The 15,058-nt window shown below is 42.6% G+C and overlaps 1 protein-coding gene across 5 annotated transcripts in view; it reads right to left on the reverse strand.

Moving 5' to 3' along the window:
* Positions 1-12,623, reverse strand: part of LOC106571102 (ryanodine receptor 3) — a 234,663-nt gene extending 222,040 nt beyond the window's left edge. For all 5 annotated transcript variants that reach the window (XM_082961634.1, XM_082961633.1, XM_082961632.1 and 2 more), the window contains exon 1: positions 12,473-12,623. In XM_082961634.1, coding sequence (XP_082817760.1) covers positions 12,473-12,520 — 48 coding nt within the window. In that variant the 5' untranslated portion in view covers positions 12,521-12,623. The remainder of the gene's footprint in view (positions 1-12,472) is intronic.
* Between the last annotated feature and the right edge of the window lie 2,435 nt (positions 12,624-15,058).

The following is a 15,058-nucleotide window of genomic DNA, read 5'->3' on the forward strand; positions in this document are numbered from 1 at the left end:
TGCAAGAACAGCTCAAATAAGCAAAGAGAAACTACAGTCTATCATTACTTTAAGACATCAGTCTTATCGGATAATTACCTCAAGGATTAGTCAGATAATTGTAAGAATTTTGAAAGTTTCTTCAATTGCAGTCGCAAAAAACATCAAGCGCTATGATGAAACTGGCTCTCATGTGGACCGCCACAGGAAAGGAAGACCTCTGGTGCAGAGGATAAGTTCATTGAAGTTACCAGCCTCAGAAATTGCAGCCCAAATAAATACTTCACAGAGTTCAAGTAAAAGACACATCTCCACATCAACTGTTCAGAGGAGACTGTGTGAATCAGGCCTTCATGGTCGAATTGCTGCTAAGACACCACTGAGAGTTTTGGTTCCAACCGCCATGTCTTTGTGAGACGCAGAGTAGGTGAACGAATGATCTCCGCATGTGTGGTTCCCACCGTGAAGCATGGAGGGGGAGGTGTGATGGTGTGGGGTGCTTTGCTGGTGACACTGTCTGTGATTTATTTAGAATTCAAGGCACACTTAACCAGCATGGCTACCACAGAATTCTGCAGCAATACGTCATCCCATCTGGTTTGCGCTTAGTGGGACTATCATTTGTTTTTCAACAGGACAATGACCCAAAACTTGCAGGCTGTGTAAGGGCTATTTGACCAAGAAGGAGAGTGATGGAGTGCTGCATCAGATGACCTGGCCACCACAATCACCCAACCTCATACCAAATGAGATCGTTTGGGATGAGTTGGATCGCAGAGTGAAGGAAAAGCAGCCAACAAGTGCTCAACATATGTGGGAACTCCTTCAAGACTGTTAGAAAAGCCGGGGTGAAACTTGTTGAGAGAATGCCAAGAGTTTACAAAGCTGTCATTAAGGCAAAGAGTGGCTACTTTAAGAATATTAAATATAAAATATATTTTGATTTTTTTTAACACTTATTTGGTTATTACATGATTCCATATGTGTTATTTCATAGTGTTGGTGTCTTCACTATTATTCTACAATGTAGAAAATAGTAAAAATAAAGAAAAACCCTCAAATGAGTAGGTGTATCCAAACTTTTGACTGGTTTTATTTTGTATTTTTTTATTTAACCTTTATTTAACCTCTAGGCAAGTCAGTTAAGAACAAATTCTTATGTACAATGACGGCCTACCCCAGGCAAACCCGGACAACGCTGGGCCAATTTTGCACCGCCCTATGGGACTCCCAATCACGGCCGGATGTGATACAGCCTGGATACTGGTACTGTATATACAGTATAAAATTACACTTCGTTTTTGGCATGAAAAAACAGCAAGATATTAACATCAATACAATCTATTACATCACATTTACATTTCTTAATCAGGTTTTTACCAGGGGCAAGGAGGACGCTTTGCTACTGCTGATTGCCATTATAATTTTACTTGCAGCATATTGCCTTAAAGCAGCATATTGCCTTAAAGCAGTATATTGCCTTAAACCAGCATATTGCCTTATTGCCTTAAAGCAGCTCCAAATGATAAGAATATTTTGAAAATAAATACACAACGCAGAGGATGAGAGGACGAGAGTACTAAACTAAATATAGTACTAATGGTCAATAGGGAATTGTCAAGGTAAATAGTTGGTCTTCAGTTCAACAGCTGTTTAGAATCTATGTAATGTCACTCCTGAACTCAGAGTGACATTGTGTGCTAGTCTGTACATTGAGTCGGGAGCAGTATACTTGTTATTTGGCCATTGGTCCAGTCGTACTGCAAGGACTTCTGATTGGTCAATCCCAGGCTAGGGTGGGGGGTTATAAATGGCATCCTGATCCTTTGTTCGGTGGAGAAAAGCTGAGGACAGGGGAGACTGAACATCTACCTCCCAGCATAACATCTTGATTTGTCCTTCTCAAATAAACCTATTTTTCTCCCCTTGATTTGCTTTGAAGTTTGTGTTATTGAAGAATAACATCAATTGCTAACAAAATCAAATAAGCTGCCATGCATACAAGGCTGAACAGTTGGTCTGAGTCTGCATCAGCAGCACTGAGGGATGAAAGCCCCGGGACGCATCCTGAATTGCACCCTATTCCCTATAAAGTGCACTACTTTTGACCTGAGCACTATGGCACCCTATTCCCTACATAGTGCACTACTTTTGACCAGACCCCTATGGCACTCTATTCCCTATGTAGTGCACTACTTTAGACCAGAGCCCTATGGCACCCTATTCCCTATGTAGTGCTCTACTTTAGACCAGAGCCCTATATATAGAGAATAGGGTCCCATTTGGGACGGGCCCTCGGCCAGGGTCACATCTAGTGGATGGCTGGGGGCTGGAGTGACACCTACCTTGACGTCTGTCCAGCATAAAGAGAGTGATGAGGGGGGTGAAAGGAGAAAGGGAGGTAGAGAGAGAGAGAGAGAGAGAGAGAGAGAGAGAGAGAGAGAGAGAGAGAGAGAGAGTGATAGAGAGAGAGAGAGATACAGAGAGAGAAATGCAAAGAGAGAGTGATAAAGAGAGAGATAGAGAGATAGAGAAAGAGAGAGAGGAAAGATACACAGAGAGAGAGAGAGTGATAGAGAGATACAGAGAGAGAAAGGCAAAGAGAGAGAGGAAAAGATACACAGAGAGAGAGAGAGAGTGATAGAGAGAGATACAGAGAGAGAAAGGCAAAGAGAGAGTGATAAAGAGAGAGATAGAGAGAGAGAGAAAGAGAGAGAGGGAAAGATACACAGAGAGAGTGATAGAGAGAGAGATACAGAGAGAGAAAGGCAAAGAGAGAGAGGAAAAGATACACAGAGAGAGAGAGAGAGAGAGAGTGATAGAGAGAGATACAGAGAGAGAAAGGCAAAGAGAGAGTGATAAAGAGAGAGATGGGGGAGAGAGGGAAAGATACACAGAGAGAGTGATAGAGAGAGAGATACACAGAGAGAAAGGCAAAGAGAGAGTGGCGGAGGTGGGCAGATAAAGAGAGATCAGGTACTTTGGTCAGCCATTTCAGGCTTTCCATCTTACTATAATGCTCACAGATTCTGACCATTTTACAATAAGGTGTAAGCGCATAGACTACTGAACTAGAACAGGACTCAGGAATTTTTCTGCCATTGAAATCCTTGGACGAGCCGCCAAAGCGTTTTTCGGGTCACTTAAATCCAAACAGTGTAAAAATATATATTTTTATGGACACATAAACAATTTCAGTGTAAAGTAAGCGACTAAAAGCAGATATAAACTATGTAGAAAATATAATGGATCTGTATAATTTTCTATAATACAATCTTTGAGAATTAACAATCCCCAAAATATTTCTGTTTTTATTTTCATTGGGGGTTTTTTTCCTGTGAAGCGCATTGTGTTGCATTCATGTCTGAAATGTGCTGTATAAATAAAGCTTGAATGAAAATAAAATCTAGACAGTCAGGGAGAATACTTTCTTTTATTAAAACAATGAATTTAGCAGTATAGATTTTGTCATTATGTTTGAGCAAATGAAAACAGCATTAGCCATAGAAAAATGCTAAAATTGCAGGAAATTAGATTTAAAAGTAACAACATTTTCTCTCAGCTCCATGTGCCTTTGAGCAAAGGACTTAACCTTAATTGCTCCTGTAAGTTGCTCTGGATAGGCGTGTCTGCTAAAATCAAAAATTGTGTAACAAGTAGAACTTGCACAGAGAGATAGAGATTGTTTTCACATCTATCAACTCTAAAATGTTGTTCCAAGGAGGCTGCAAGTCAATGTCACTGATGGGTGATGGGAAATGTTGTTTTTCTTACTTTTGAGACCTGAGACCTGAGACGAGACGTGAACCAACAGGGTTTTTCTACTGTTGAGACCTGAGACGAGACGCGAACCAACAGGGTTTTTCTGCCGTTGAGACCTGAGACGAGACGCGAACCAACATGGTTTTTCGGCTGTTGAGACCTGAGACGAGACGCGAACCAACAGGGTTTTTCTGCTGTTGAGACCTGAGACGAGACGCGAACCAACAGGGTTATTCTGCTGTTGAGACCTGAGACGAGACGCGAACCAACAGGGTTTTTCTGCCAATAATATTCCTGTTCTCCATTAATGCCACAAACTTGACTAACAATGTATTGGCTAGATTTAGGCTAACTATGTCAAACAGTTATTATAAGTGATCCAATGCTTGTTCCAAACAATACATATTCCTCTCCAAATATTCAGTGTTCATTAAACAATGACAATAATACAACGCTAAAGTAAAGGCAACAATGAAAGTTTTAGAATATACAAGATAAGCGTGAATGGAGCGTCAGCAGCAGCATTTAAATGGTAATGAAGCTGCTATCGTCCCCAGGTCCAAATCTCAGCAGCACAGATCCTATTTCAGTCCTCTCCATTGATTAATGAAGGCAATTATTTGGCTTGAGAGTTACTTCACGGCTCACGCCGTTGTACCTACTGTGAGAATGCGATCAGACTTTTAATCATAATGCCCAATCAAATCGATCTTCTTAGGGGAATTTGAGAATGAAAAGACAGACAGAGACGAAGAAAGAGCTAATTTCTCCTAAAATAACAACAGCAAGACTACAAAAAGTTAAAATAGCAGTCTAGTTCCTAGTTATAGATCAGCTATAAAACTTTTTTTTCTTCATTTTATTTAACCTTTATTTAACTAGGCAAGTCAGTTAAGAACGAAATCATATTTACAATGACGGCCTACACCGGCCAAACCCGGACGATGCACGGCCAGTTGTGATACAGCCTGAAATCGAACCAGGGTGTCTGTAGTGACGCCTCAAGCAGTGAGATGCATAAAACATTTTAAATCTAACCAAAGGTAAAGTCTTTCAGGCAGGTTGCAACAGAGATAAGCAGGAGTTTGTGATCCCATCCCACCCTAAGGAAGCGTATAACGGAAGCACTGCCAACCTAAAATGAGTTAGGTAAGTATTAGGAAAGAGAGAAGCAGACAGTCACCCTTTCCTTCAGAAGTGATGAGTCCCTAGAGGACTGCGTAGCCAAAACCCACATCGTACCAATGCCATGATGAGAGCCTGATCAATGAATACTCAGGAAGTCACTTCTCATCCAATCTGGATCAAGTTATGAAGGAAGCCTGGATATTCTGGGGCTACAGGTCAAAAACTGAGACATGACACCTGGGCACGGGTCAACACCTGTCTGCAATAACACAGGTACACCTGGGCATGGGTCAACACCTGTCTGCAATAACACAGGTACACCTGGGCATGGGTCAACACCTGTCAGCAATAACACAGGTACACCTGGGCATGGGTCAACACCTGTCTGCAATAACACAGGTACACCTGGCCCCATACACACTACAATGGTTTATTCCAGACTTTACGTGTAAGTTTCCCGAACCAGATGACTAAAAATAACTTTCAATGGATATTCTCAACTGGGCTTGGGAAATTCCACAATAAGAGAGTGATGCTGAGACTCAGATTTTTCACTTTAAAATGTATGTCAAACAAAAAACAATGATTGTAACCATACAACTCTATGCACAATGACAACTTTTAACAATTTCAACTGAAAAGTTTACACAAACACATTTACTTGAAGAACAGTGCAGATACAAAGGTTGGTTACAGCACAAAGGACCGAAGCTGGAGAAGAGAAGCAGGTACGGGGAGTTGAACATTTAATGTGGAACAGACGTCGAACAGGACAGGAACAGCGTCAGAACCAGGTAACAAAAATGACAAACAAACATTAATCCTGAAGCGGGGAACAGAGCTAGGGAATAGACAGATATAGGGGAGGAAATAAACACAGGTAATTGAGTCCAGGTGAGTGTAATGAATCAAGGGGAGCAGGTGTGCGTAATAATGGTGGCAGGAGTGCGTAATGCCGGGGAGCCTGGCACCTTCGAGCGCCAGGGAGGGAGAGCGGGAGCAGGCGTGACACAAATCATGGAAGCATGCGCTTCAATCTGGGTCCAGGAAACTGGCCCTAAGGACCCACTTATAATTCTTCCCAACCCTGAGCATGGACCATCAGCACCACAGAGGCTCGCATGCACCTGGCCCAGACCCACCTGGCTCCAGACCAGCAGTTTAAATCCTCTCATTTCCTTTCCAGAGACAACAGGATGAAGGAACTCTGGAGAGGGCAGTCTAACAATAGTATTTTAATTGGGATAGGTGGCACTGCTAACCAACCACCTCTGGGACAGGTGGCACTGCTAACCACCCATCTCTGGCATAGGTGGCACTGCTAACCACCCACCTCTGGGATTAGGTGGCACTGCTAACCACCCACCTCTGGGATTAGGTGCCACGGCTAACCACCCACCTCTGGGATTAGGTGCCATGGCTAACCACCCACCTCTGGGATTAGGTGCCACTTCTAACCACCCACCTCTGGGATTAGGTGCCACGGCTAACCACCCACCTCTGGGATTAGGTGGCACTGCTAACCACCCACCTCTGGGATTAGGTGCCACTTCTAACCACCCACCTCTGGGATTAGGTGCCACTGCTAACCACCCACCTCTAAGATTAGGTGCCACGGCTAACCACCCACCTCTGGGATTACGTGCCACGGCTAACCACCCACTTCTGGGATTAGGTGCCACGGCTAACCACCCACCTCTGGGATTAGGTGCCACGGCTAACCATCCACCTCTGGGATTACGTGCCACGGCTAACCACCCACCTCTGGGATTAGGTGCCACTGCTAACCACCCACCTCTGGGATTAGGTGCCATGGCAAACCACCCACCTCTAGGATTAGGTGCCATGGCAAACCACCCACCTCTGGGATTAGGTGCCACTGCTAATCACCCACCTCTGGGATTAGGTGCCACTGATAACCACCTACCTCTGGGATTAGGTGCCACTGCTAACCACCCACCTCTGGGATTGGGTGCCACTGCTAACCACCCACCTCTGGGATTAGGTGCCACTGCTAACCACCCACCTCTGGGATTAGGTGCCACTGCTAACCACCCACCTCTGGGATTGGGTGCCACTGCTAACCACCCACCTCTGGGATTAGGTGCCACTGCTAACCACCCACCTCTGGGATTAGGTGCCACTGCTAACCACCCACCTCTACTACCCCAAATAGTTCTTAATATTCTCTCACCAGCCCTTTAGCACTATAGATTTCCCAAAGCCATGCAATCAGCTTTTTGTGGACGAAGTTGTCTGAGGTATAAAAGTATTCAACTTTTTAATGAATTTGAACAGCAACAGTGCCAACAAACTCTTCAAACACTGGGCAACATTTAAACAAGCAATTCGCTACACTCGCAATAACATCTGCTAACCATGTGTATGTGACCAATAAAATTTGATTTGATTTGAAACACTGGGTAACATTTAGCAGAACTGTTAATTTGGTGAAAAACCCAGTGGATATTTGCACATTTGTTTTGTATACGCTCAACACAACCTAAAAAGTGAATCACCAACATACAGCAATGGAATCAAACAACAGAATTCCTAGTCTTGCTCCTACACATATCCTCTTCTTATTCTGTCCCCAACTTGACTATATCTTTATACCGTCTCAAACTCTGTGGTAGCAAGCTGTTGATTTCGAAATACTAGCTCATCTCTATAAAAATGGTGCTAAAATGCCGCTCGTCTTGTGCTAGCTGCCCAGCTGACGCAATGACCCATGGTGTAGTGTGGTGTGGTGTGGGCAGGAGCCAGAAAGCAGGGAACGCATGTACAGCGTGTATGCATGGGCTGAGGAAGCATCAGCTTTTAAGAGGCTAAATTTAAGTTCTCCTTTGGAATGCAGAAGGCTTCCAGAACAACATCAACTCCAAATAAGCACTCTGCTGCTGCTACTGCTACTGCATGGGGGGAATGGGACAAGGCTAGGGTCTGGGGAAGCACCTTACCTGGATTTAAAAGGGTTGACTACCTACACAGTTCTGCATATCACCTCTTGAGTTAATGACAAGTATGACATCACAGCCACAAAGTTTTGAAAACTCCTTCAAACTACAAGGGCACTTTAATAACACTGGACTACAAAATATAGATCCAAGCCTTTGAACTTCTGACTTCGCAACCACACTTTGGAACTGAAATTTTGAAAAACAAGTCCAATTTCATACAACTGCTTCAAATTCTTTCATCGTGTTGTTTTCTAATTTGATCACAATTTTTTTTCACTGACAATTTTAATGCACAGCAGGAAAGGCAAACTTGTAGTGTATTCAAGGTTTAAAAAGGCTCCTAAAGTTTGTAATAACCATTAAAAAAGATAAGATTTGATTTGTCCTAACAATTTTTGTTGATTAAACCGTACAAAAATCTCCATTAATTATAATCAAAATAATAATTCACATTTCCTGTTGCTGCAGGAATATTTTTCTGCTGTAGCAAACTGGCATAAATTAAGATCCTACATCTGTAACCATCGACCTAAATTCTCTATCAGATCAATAATAAGGCCTAGGCTAGCCTATACATCAACTCAACCGCTGCCACTACTGCAGAAAAGTCTCTGTTCAGGCCAACTTAAAGAGCCACTGAACACGCCGATTGGCACATTCTGTTTTTCTGTTGCTCATTAGAAAACGAGATTTCAGTCTTGGAGGTATGTTTCCAGTCCGATGCCATATTTGGTTAATGTTTGTCCCTCATGAGACACTGTAGATGCGGAAGACTATTTCAATTCCTCAAAATCCCAAGAATGAATCTAACTCACGTATTATGTCTGTGTGTGTGTTTATGTGTGTGTGTGTGTGTGTGTGTGTATGCGTGTGTGGCGTCAGTATGCATGTGGGCACGTATTATGTATGTGTGTGTGTGTGTGTGTGTGTGTGTGTGTGTGTGTGTGTGTGTGTGTGTGTGTGTGTGTGTGTGTGTGTGTGCGTGCGTGCGTGTGTGCGTGGCGTCAGTATGCATGTGGGTGCGTATTATGTGTGCGTGGGCGTATGTAGTGTGTGTGGTAAGGTGTCCGTGTAAGGGTAAAATAAAACATAGAAATCTGTGAGTGTGTGGGTAGGGTCTAGTGCGTGTGGCCTTCCTCTGACACCACCTGGTATACAGGTCCTGGATGGCAGGAAGCTTGGCCCCAGTGAAGTACTGGGAGGTACTCACCTCTGTAGTGCTTTGCATTTGTGTGCCTTGCAGTTGCAATACCAAGCGGTGATGCAGCCAGTCAAGATGCTCTCAATGGTGCAGCTGTAGAACTTTATGCGGATCTGAGGGCCCATGCCAAAAAATATTCTGCCTCCTGAGGGGGAAGAGGCGCTGTCTTACCCTCTTCACAACTGTGTGGATGTGTGTGGACCATATTAATTCCTCAGGGATGTGGACACAGAGGGACTTGAAGCTTTTGACCCGCTCCACTGCAGCCACATTGATGTGAATTGTGGCGTGAGCGCCGCTCTGTTTCCTGTAGTCCACGATCTTCTCCTTTGTCTTGCTGACGTTGAGATAAAGGTTGTTGTCCTGGCACCACACTGCCAGGTCTCTGAACTCCTCCCTATAGGCTGCCTCATCGTCGTCAGGGATCAGTCTTACCAACGTTGTGTCGTAAGCAAACTTAATGATGGTGTTGGAGTCGTGCGCGGCCACACAGTCATAGGTGAACAGAGAGTACAGGAGGGGACTAAGCACACACCCCTGAGGGGCCCCTGTGTTGAGGCTCACTACCCGGGGGTGCCTCGTCAGGAAGTCCAGGATTCAGTTGCAGAGGGAGTTGTTCAGTTCCAGGGTGCTGAGCTTGGGAATAATTTTGGAGGGGACTATGGTGTTGAATGCTGAGCCTTAGTCAATGAACCGCATTCTTTACCTTGGTGTTCTTGGGCACAGGGACTATGGTGGTCTGCTTGACACAAGTTGGTATTACAGACCGGGTCAGGGATAGGTTATAAATGTCAGTGGAGACACTTACCAGCTGGTCAGCGCATGCTCTGAGTATGGGTCCTGGTATTCCGTTTGGCCCCGCGGCCTTGTGAATATGAACCTATTTAAAGGTCTTACTCACATCGGCTACGGAGAGTAAGATCCCCAGTCGTCCGGGAACAGCTGGTGTTCTCAAGCATGGTTCAGTGTTGTTTGCCTAGAAGCAAGAATTGAAGGCCTGTAGCTCGTCTGGTAGGCTTATGTTGCTGGGCAGCTCATGGCTGAGTTTTCCTTTGTAATCTAGGATAGTTTGCAAGCCCTGTCACATCTGTCGAGTGTCAGAGCTGACGTAGTAGGATTCGATCTTAGTCCTGTATTGACGTTTTGCCTGTTTGATGGCTTGTCAGAGGTCATAACGGGATTTCTTATAAGGATCCAGAATACTGTCCCGCTTCATGAAAGCGGCAGCTCTAGCCTTTAGCTCAGTATGAATGTTGTCTGTAATCCATGGTTTCTGGTTGGGGTATGTATGTATGGTCACTGTGGGGATGAGTCATCGATGCACTTATTAATGAAGCCGGTGACTGATGTGGTAAACTCATCAATGTTATCAGATGAATCCCAAAACATATTCCAGTCTAGCGAAACAGTCCAGTAGCTTAGCATCCGCTTTATTGGACCACTTCCGTATTGAGCACGTCACTGATACTTCCTGTTTGAGTTTTTGCTTGTAAGCAGGAAGCCAGAGGATAGAGTTATGGTCCGATTTGCAAAAAGGAGGGTGAGGGAGAGCTTTATATGTCTGTGTGTGGAGTAAAGGTGATCTAGAGTTTTTTCGCCTCTAGTTGCACATGTGACATGCTGGTAAAAATGACAGAAAACTGATTTAATTTTCCCTGCATTAAAATCACTGACTACAAGAAACGCCACCTCTGAATGTGCATTTTCTTGTTTGCTTATAGCCCTATACAGCTTGTTGAGTGCGGTCTTAATGGCAGCATCGGTTTGTGGTGGTAAATAGACAGCTACAAAAAAATATAGATGAAAACTCTCTTGGTAAATAGTGTGCTCTACAGCTTATCATGAGGTATTCTAACTCAGGCGAGCAAAAATTAAATAAACAGATACTGCTGTGCACAAACTGAAAAAATGACTTATTGTGGAACAGCTGTTGAATCATCTATAACATCGCTTCTGACGAGCAGAAATTAAGTTATACTTAGTTATCCAATAATGAACATCAATGAATTACATATAAATCAGATCCTAACACATTTAAAATCAGTGCTTTAATTAATGCTAAGGAGCGTGTTTTTGTATCGACTGACTACCGATAATCTCTCAGGACAGCCTGATTAGACTATTGATGTTATGTGTACCTGGGGCCGGTGAAACCCCCTGGAACATGGCTGTTTTCGCTAGATAATCAGGATGCTATTGAGTGGTGTGAGTGTCAGGGGAATCTGAGAGCCATCAGGATCAGCATATCACAGGCCTGTTAAACACTGGTGACCGACCTGTGACCTGTCAAACAGTCACCTCTAGGTCTTCTCTCTATCGTAACGTACCGTATGGACGGATCAACTACACATCTGTCTTCTCTACTCTGTATATGGATCAACGATCAAACTCAACGTTTTCTCTGGTGATACACCACATCTTTATAACTCTATGGAAGTATGTTATCCTCCATTGTATGACGCTGGACGGTTTATCAGCACAGCATGTCTAAGATATCACAAAATATCACACTCCAAGAGATAAGTCAGGACTAGCCTATATGTCAATGATGAACTGTGATGGATGGTTATTCACACCAGGCCAACATACATACTGTACATCATATCGTTTACAAAGATGAATACCTTGTAGCCCCACATGTACCCTATGTAGCATAGTGTAAGTAATCTTCATCGAACCACTAAAATAGCTCTAAAATAGCAGAGCCTTGCTTGGGGTTATCTTACTTGTGAACATAACTTGTTAAAACGCCTCTCCCTGTGTCAAAGCAAAGCACAAAGGTTAAAATAGTTTTAGCTTTTAGTTTGATGATTAAATCAACAGTAGCCTATTCCCAAGCGACTACAACCCACACGCAAACAGAAAGCCCGAGGAAAATCCAAGAAACCTTATGTTCTTTAAGTTTAGTGGATACATAATTGTCATTATAGAGGCAAACAGATCTGACAAGACAACCATACTCCAAACTCAATTATATTAGAATGATTATGCAAAAATCACAACTTTTATGTATTTATTATTTTTTACAATTATGTAGGCCTAATTTAAATGTGCCATTGCATCTGCAGCTGGGACTTTCATTTAAATTCCAATGTGCCTCGAGCTCTGGCGACAGGTGCTCTGAGAGCCAATATGCTGCTCGCTCACTGCACAGTAGCCCATAGCGTGCAGTATACACCTAGGTCAACTTCCCAACAAGGGCACAATCTCATGAATTATATAAAACACCCAAAATAAAACTGCACCTATTTTTATTGTATTTTAAGTCAGAGCAGTTTTTTTAATCCTGATTTTGCATTAGTCCAGGTATTCAAGCAAATGATACTCTCTATCCAGCATTGACACCAGTTGTTGCCGTTTAAAGCCATATCCAAGAACATTGCCTTTCAAGACACCCGCTTTGGTTATGCATAAAAAGTAAGCAAATAATATATCTACTTACAGTTCGTAAGAACTGGATGTCATCTTCCCCTTCTCCGCCCTCAGCCATGGCTGTAAAGGAGCCTGTTTAGACTCTGAAAGCCACCACTGACTGGAGATGCAGTAGGCTAGACGGAAACGCGATGCTGTAGCTCTCCTGCCGATATTAGCATGGAGCTAATTCCACAACCATATAGGGCAGACCGGGCAAGCCCCCCCCCCCCGTCCCCCCCCCCCCCGTCCCCGTCCACTGCACACCTCAACGCGGATTGTCACTCAATGCCTACCCACCCCGGACTGTGTGCTCCCTGCGGCTGCCAATGTCAGCAGTACGCTGAGTGAGCTATGGAGCTATGGTAGGTGCGAGAGGAGAGGAGACGAGAGGAGCACGCCTCGGCAAGCGGACGAGGCTATTGCTATTTAATGATTCTGCATGAAATGATAAAGTCTGTCACTATCACTCCGCCAGGCGTTCAAGTTTAAAAAGCATGAGTCAGTAGTTTTATGTTATTAATAATAATAATAATAATAATAATAATGGGTCAGAACGGAGAATTGAATAACAATAATTGTGTTGAATACAAAGTTAGATTGTAGGGGCACCTCTCTCTCTATAGCTCTCATTCTCTCTCTGTCATTCTCTGTTGAGATGGAACAGACAGCTACAAGATAAAAGTATATCCAATTGTACTACATTGATTTCTTGAAAACAATTATAACAATCGTATTCTTCTCAATTGAAAACGGATTACTCTTGTCTGCAAGGATGAGTGTCCTCTCTTCAACAAAATATTATTCTATTTTGTTTGGGTACATCGTTACATTTTTTTAAAGAAACATAAAGCAATGTACATACATAACCTTGGCATAGCCTACCTACCCAAACAATGGACCCCAGGCTACATTGGCGGAAATGAATTATGTTAGCCCTATCTGGTTGACAAATGCTGCCTGTTTAGCCGTTTTCCTAATGTCCAGGTGTTGTAGTTACAATACTATCAACCATTAATTCAATTTATAGGATTAAGTCATCAGGGATGGGCAACTGGTGGGCAATTTGACAATTTTTTTTTTTATATATATATAAATAAAATACAAATAAATATTTTTTAATTTTTGTAACTCAGTTGTGGCTCAACATAGTGTTGAGGGTTAGAATAATACAATACACCAGTTGCAATTTCGAAATGTGGTTGTGCATCAGCAATCACTAAATTAGCCCATGGCAGCAAATTGTTTTTAGATTGGTAAATGATTCTAGCAGCCAGCAATCTAAATTTGTGGTAAACACGATCAAATTACTGACTGGGGTGGGGCCCATTGATCATCAGTTATCATATTAAAAAAACGGCAAACATTTGCCTCCACCATATAGCAAAATGTGTAAAATTGCAGGAAATTAGCTGTGGGTATGCTGAGTTCTGTTTTTTTGTGGCCCCGTCCCCCATCAAAGATGCTGATCCCTGAAGTAGCCTAACATAAAGTAGCCCTAAATGAGATACCCCAAGATAAAGTAGACCAATTTAGAAACTATGTGGCGGCTACATTAGCCGAAGGATTCCATTTGGTTAGTCAACTCCAACTTTGAAGTCTGCTCTTTGCCAACACGTGGACGACCACATGCTTGCACTGCCTTATCACACTTGAAGAAATGTATGAAAAGTGTCCGGCTACAAATTATGCTGCGATAGCACACACATCAATCAGTGTTTGTTGTTGAAGTCACTGCTAATATCTAGTGGAGTCCACTTAGTGGACAATTCGTTTTAATTATAATGGGTTGAAAAACGATGTCACAAAAAATAGACAGCACTTTATTATTTTTAAACCAACGTTTATTCGTTTTATCAATCTAACTCTTATTTTCAACACGCTTTAGTCCATAATTCCGGTAGATGGCGCTGTTGCACTGTGGTAGTGGGGGAAGCAACAAGTACTGGTCAAGCGCACACACCATTCCTCAGAATAAAGACAGTGCCAGAACTGGGAAGATTAGACATTTTGTGTACATTTATCTTTATCACTAACGTTACATGTATGTAACGGCATGTTATATGTTATAAATGATCTAATATTGAAAGAACGTCATAACGTTTGAGAAAAGGTTTGAGGTGTTATTTTTGTTTAAAACTGAGTGAGTGAAGAACGTGATTGAGAATGAATGATAGTGAATGTTAGCTTAATGCTAGCTGTGGTAAAAACACACACACATATATATATATATATATATCACAAGTCGCATAGAGACTTTGGGTTTTTCTGAGTAAATGTACATGATTTCCTGGAAGTCATTTCATAAAGAATCAATTTATTTGAACTGTCTTGAGTTCGTTTGACATGTTATCGGTTTTGTGGTAAAATGGCGGCGCGTAGGTTGCCTGTAATGCAGGTGCAAGAGAGAGAGTGACAATTTCATGGTGGCAACACTGTTTTGAAGCTGAATGTAATGTTTATCCGTTTTCTACATGTGTAGCAATATTCAGACATGTCAGTTGTTTATCTTGATCTAAAAGTGTTTATATTTTGGGAATGAGGAAATATACTACAGGTAAAGTGCACTTGTGTTGTGTAAGTTAATAATGTGTACACTTGTATGTGTATTAAATGT

The sequence above is a fragment of the Salmo salar genome, chromosome 15 (assembly GCF_965601325.2).
Source record: "Salmo salar chromosome 15, fSalSal1, whole genome shotgun sequence".
Lineage (NCBI taxonomy): Eukaryota > Metazoa > Chordata > Actinopteri > Salmoniformes > Salmonidae > Salmo > Salmo salar.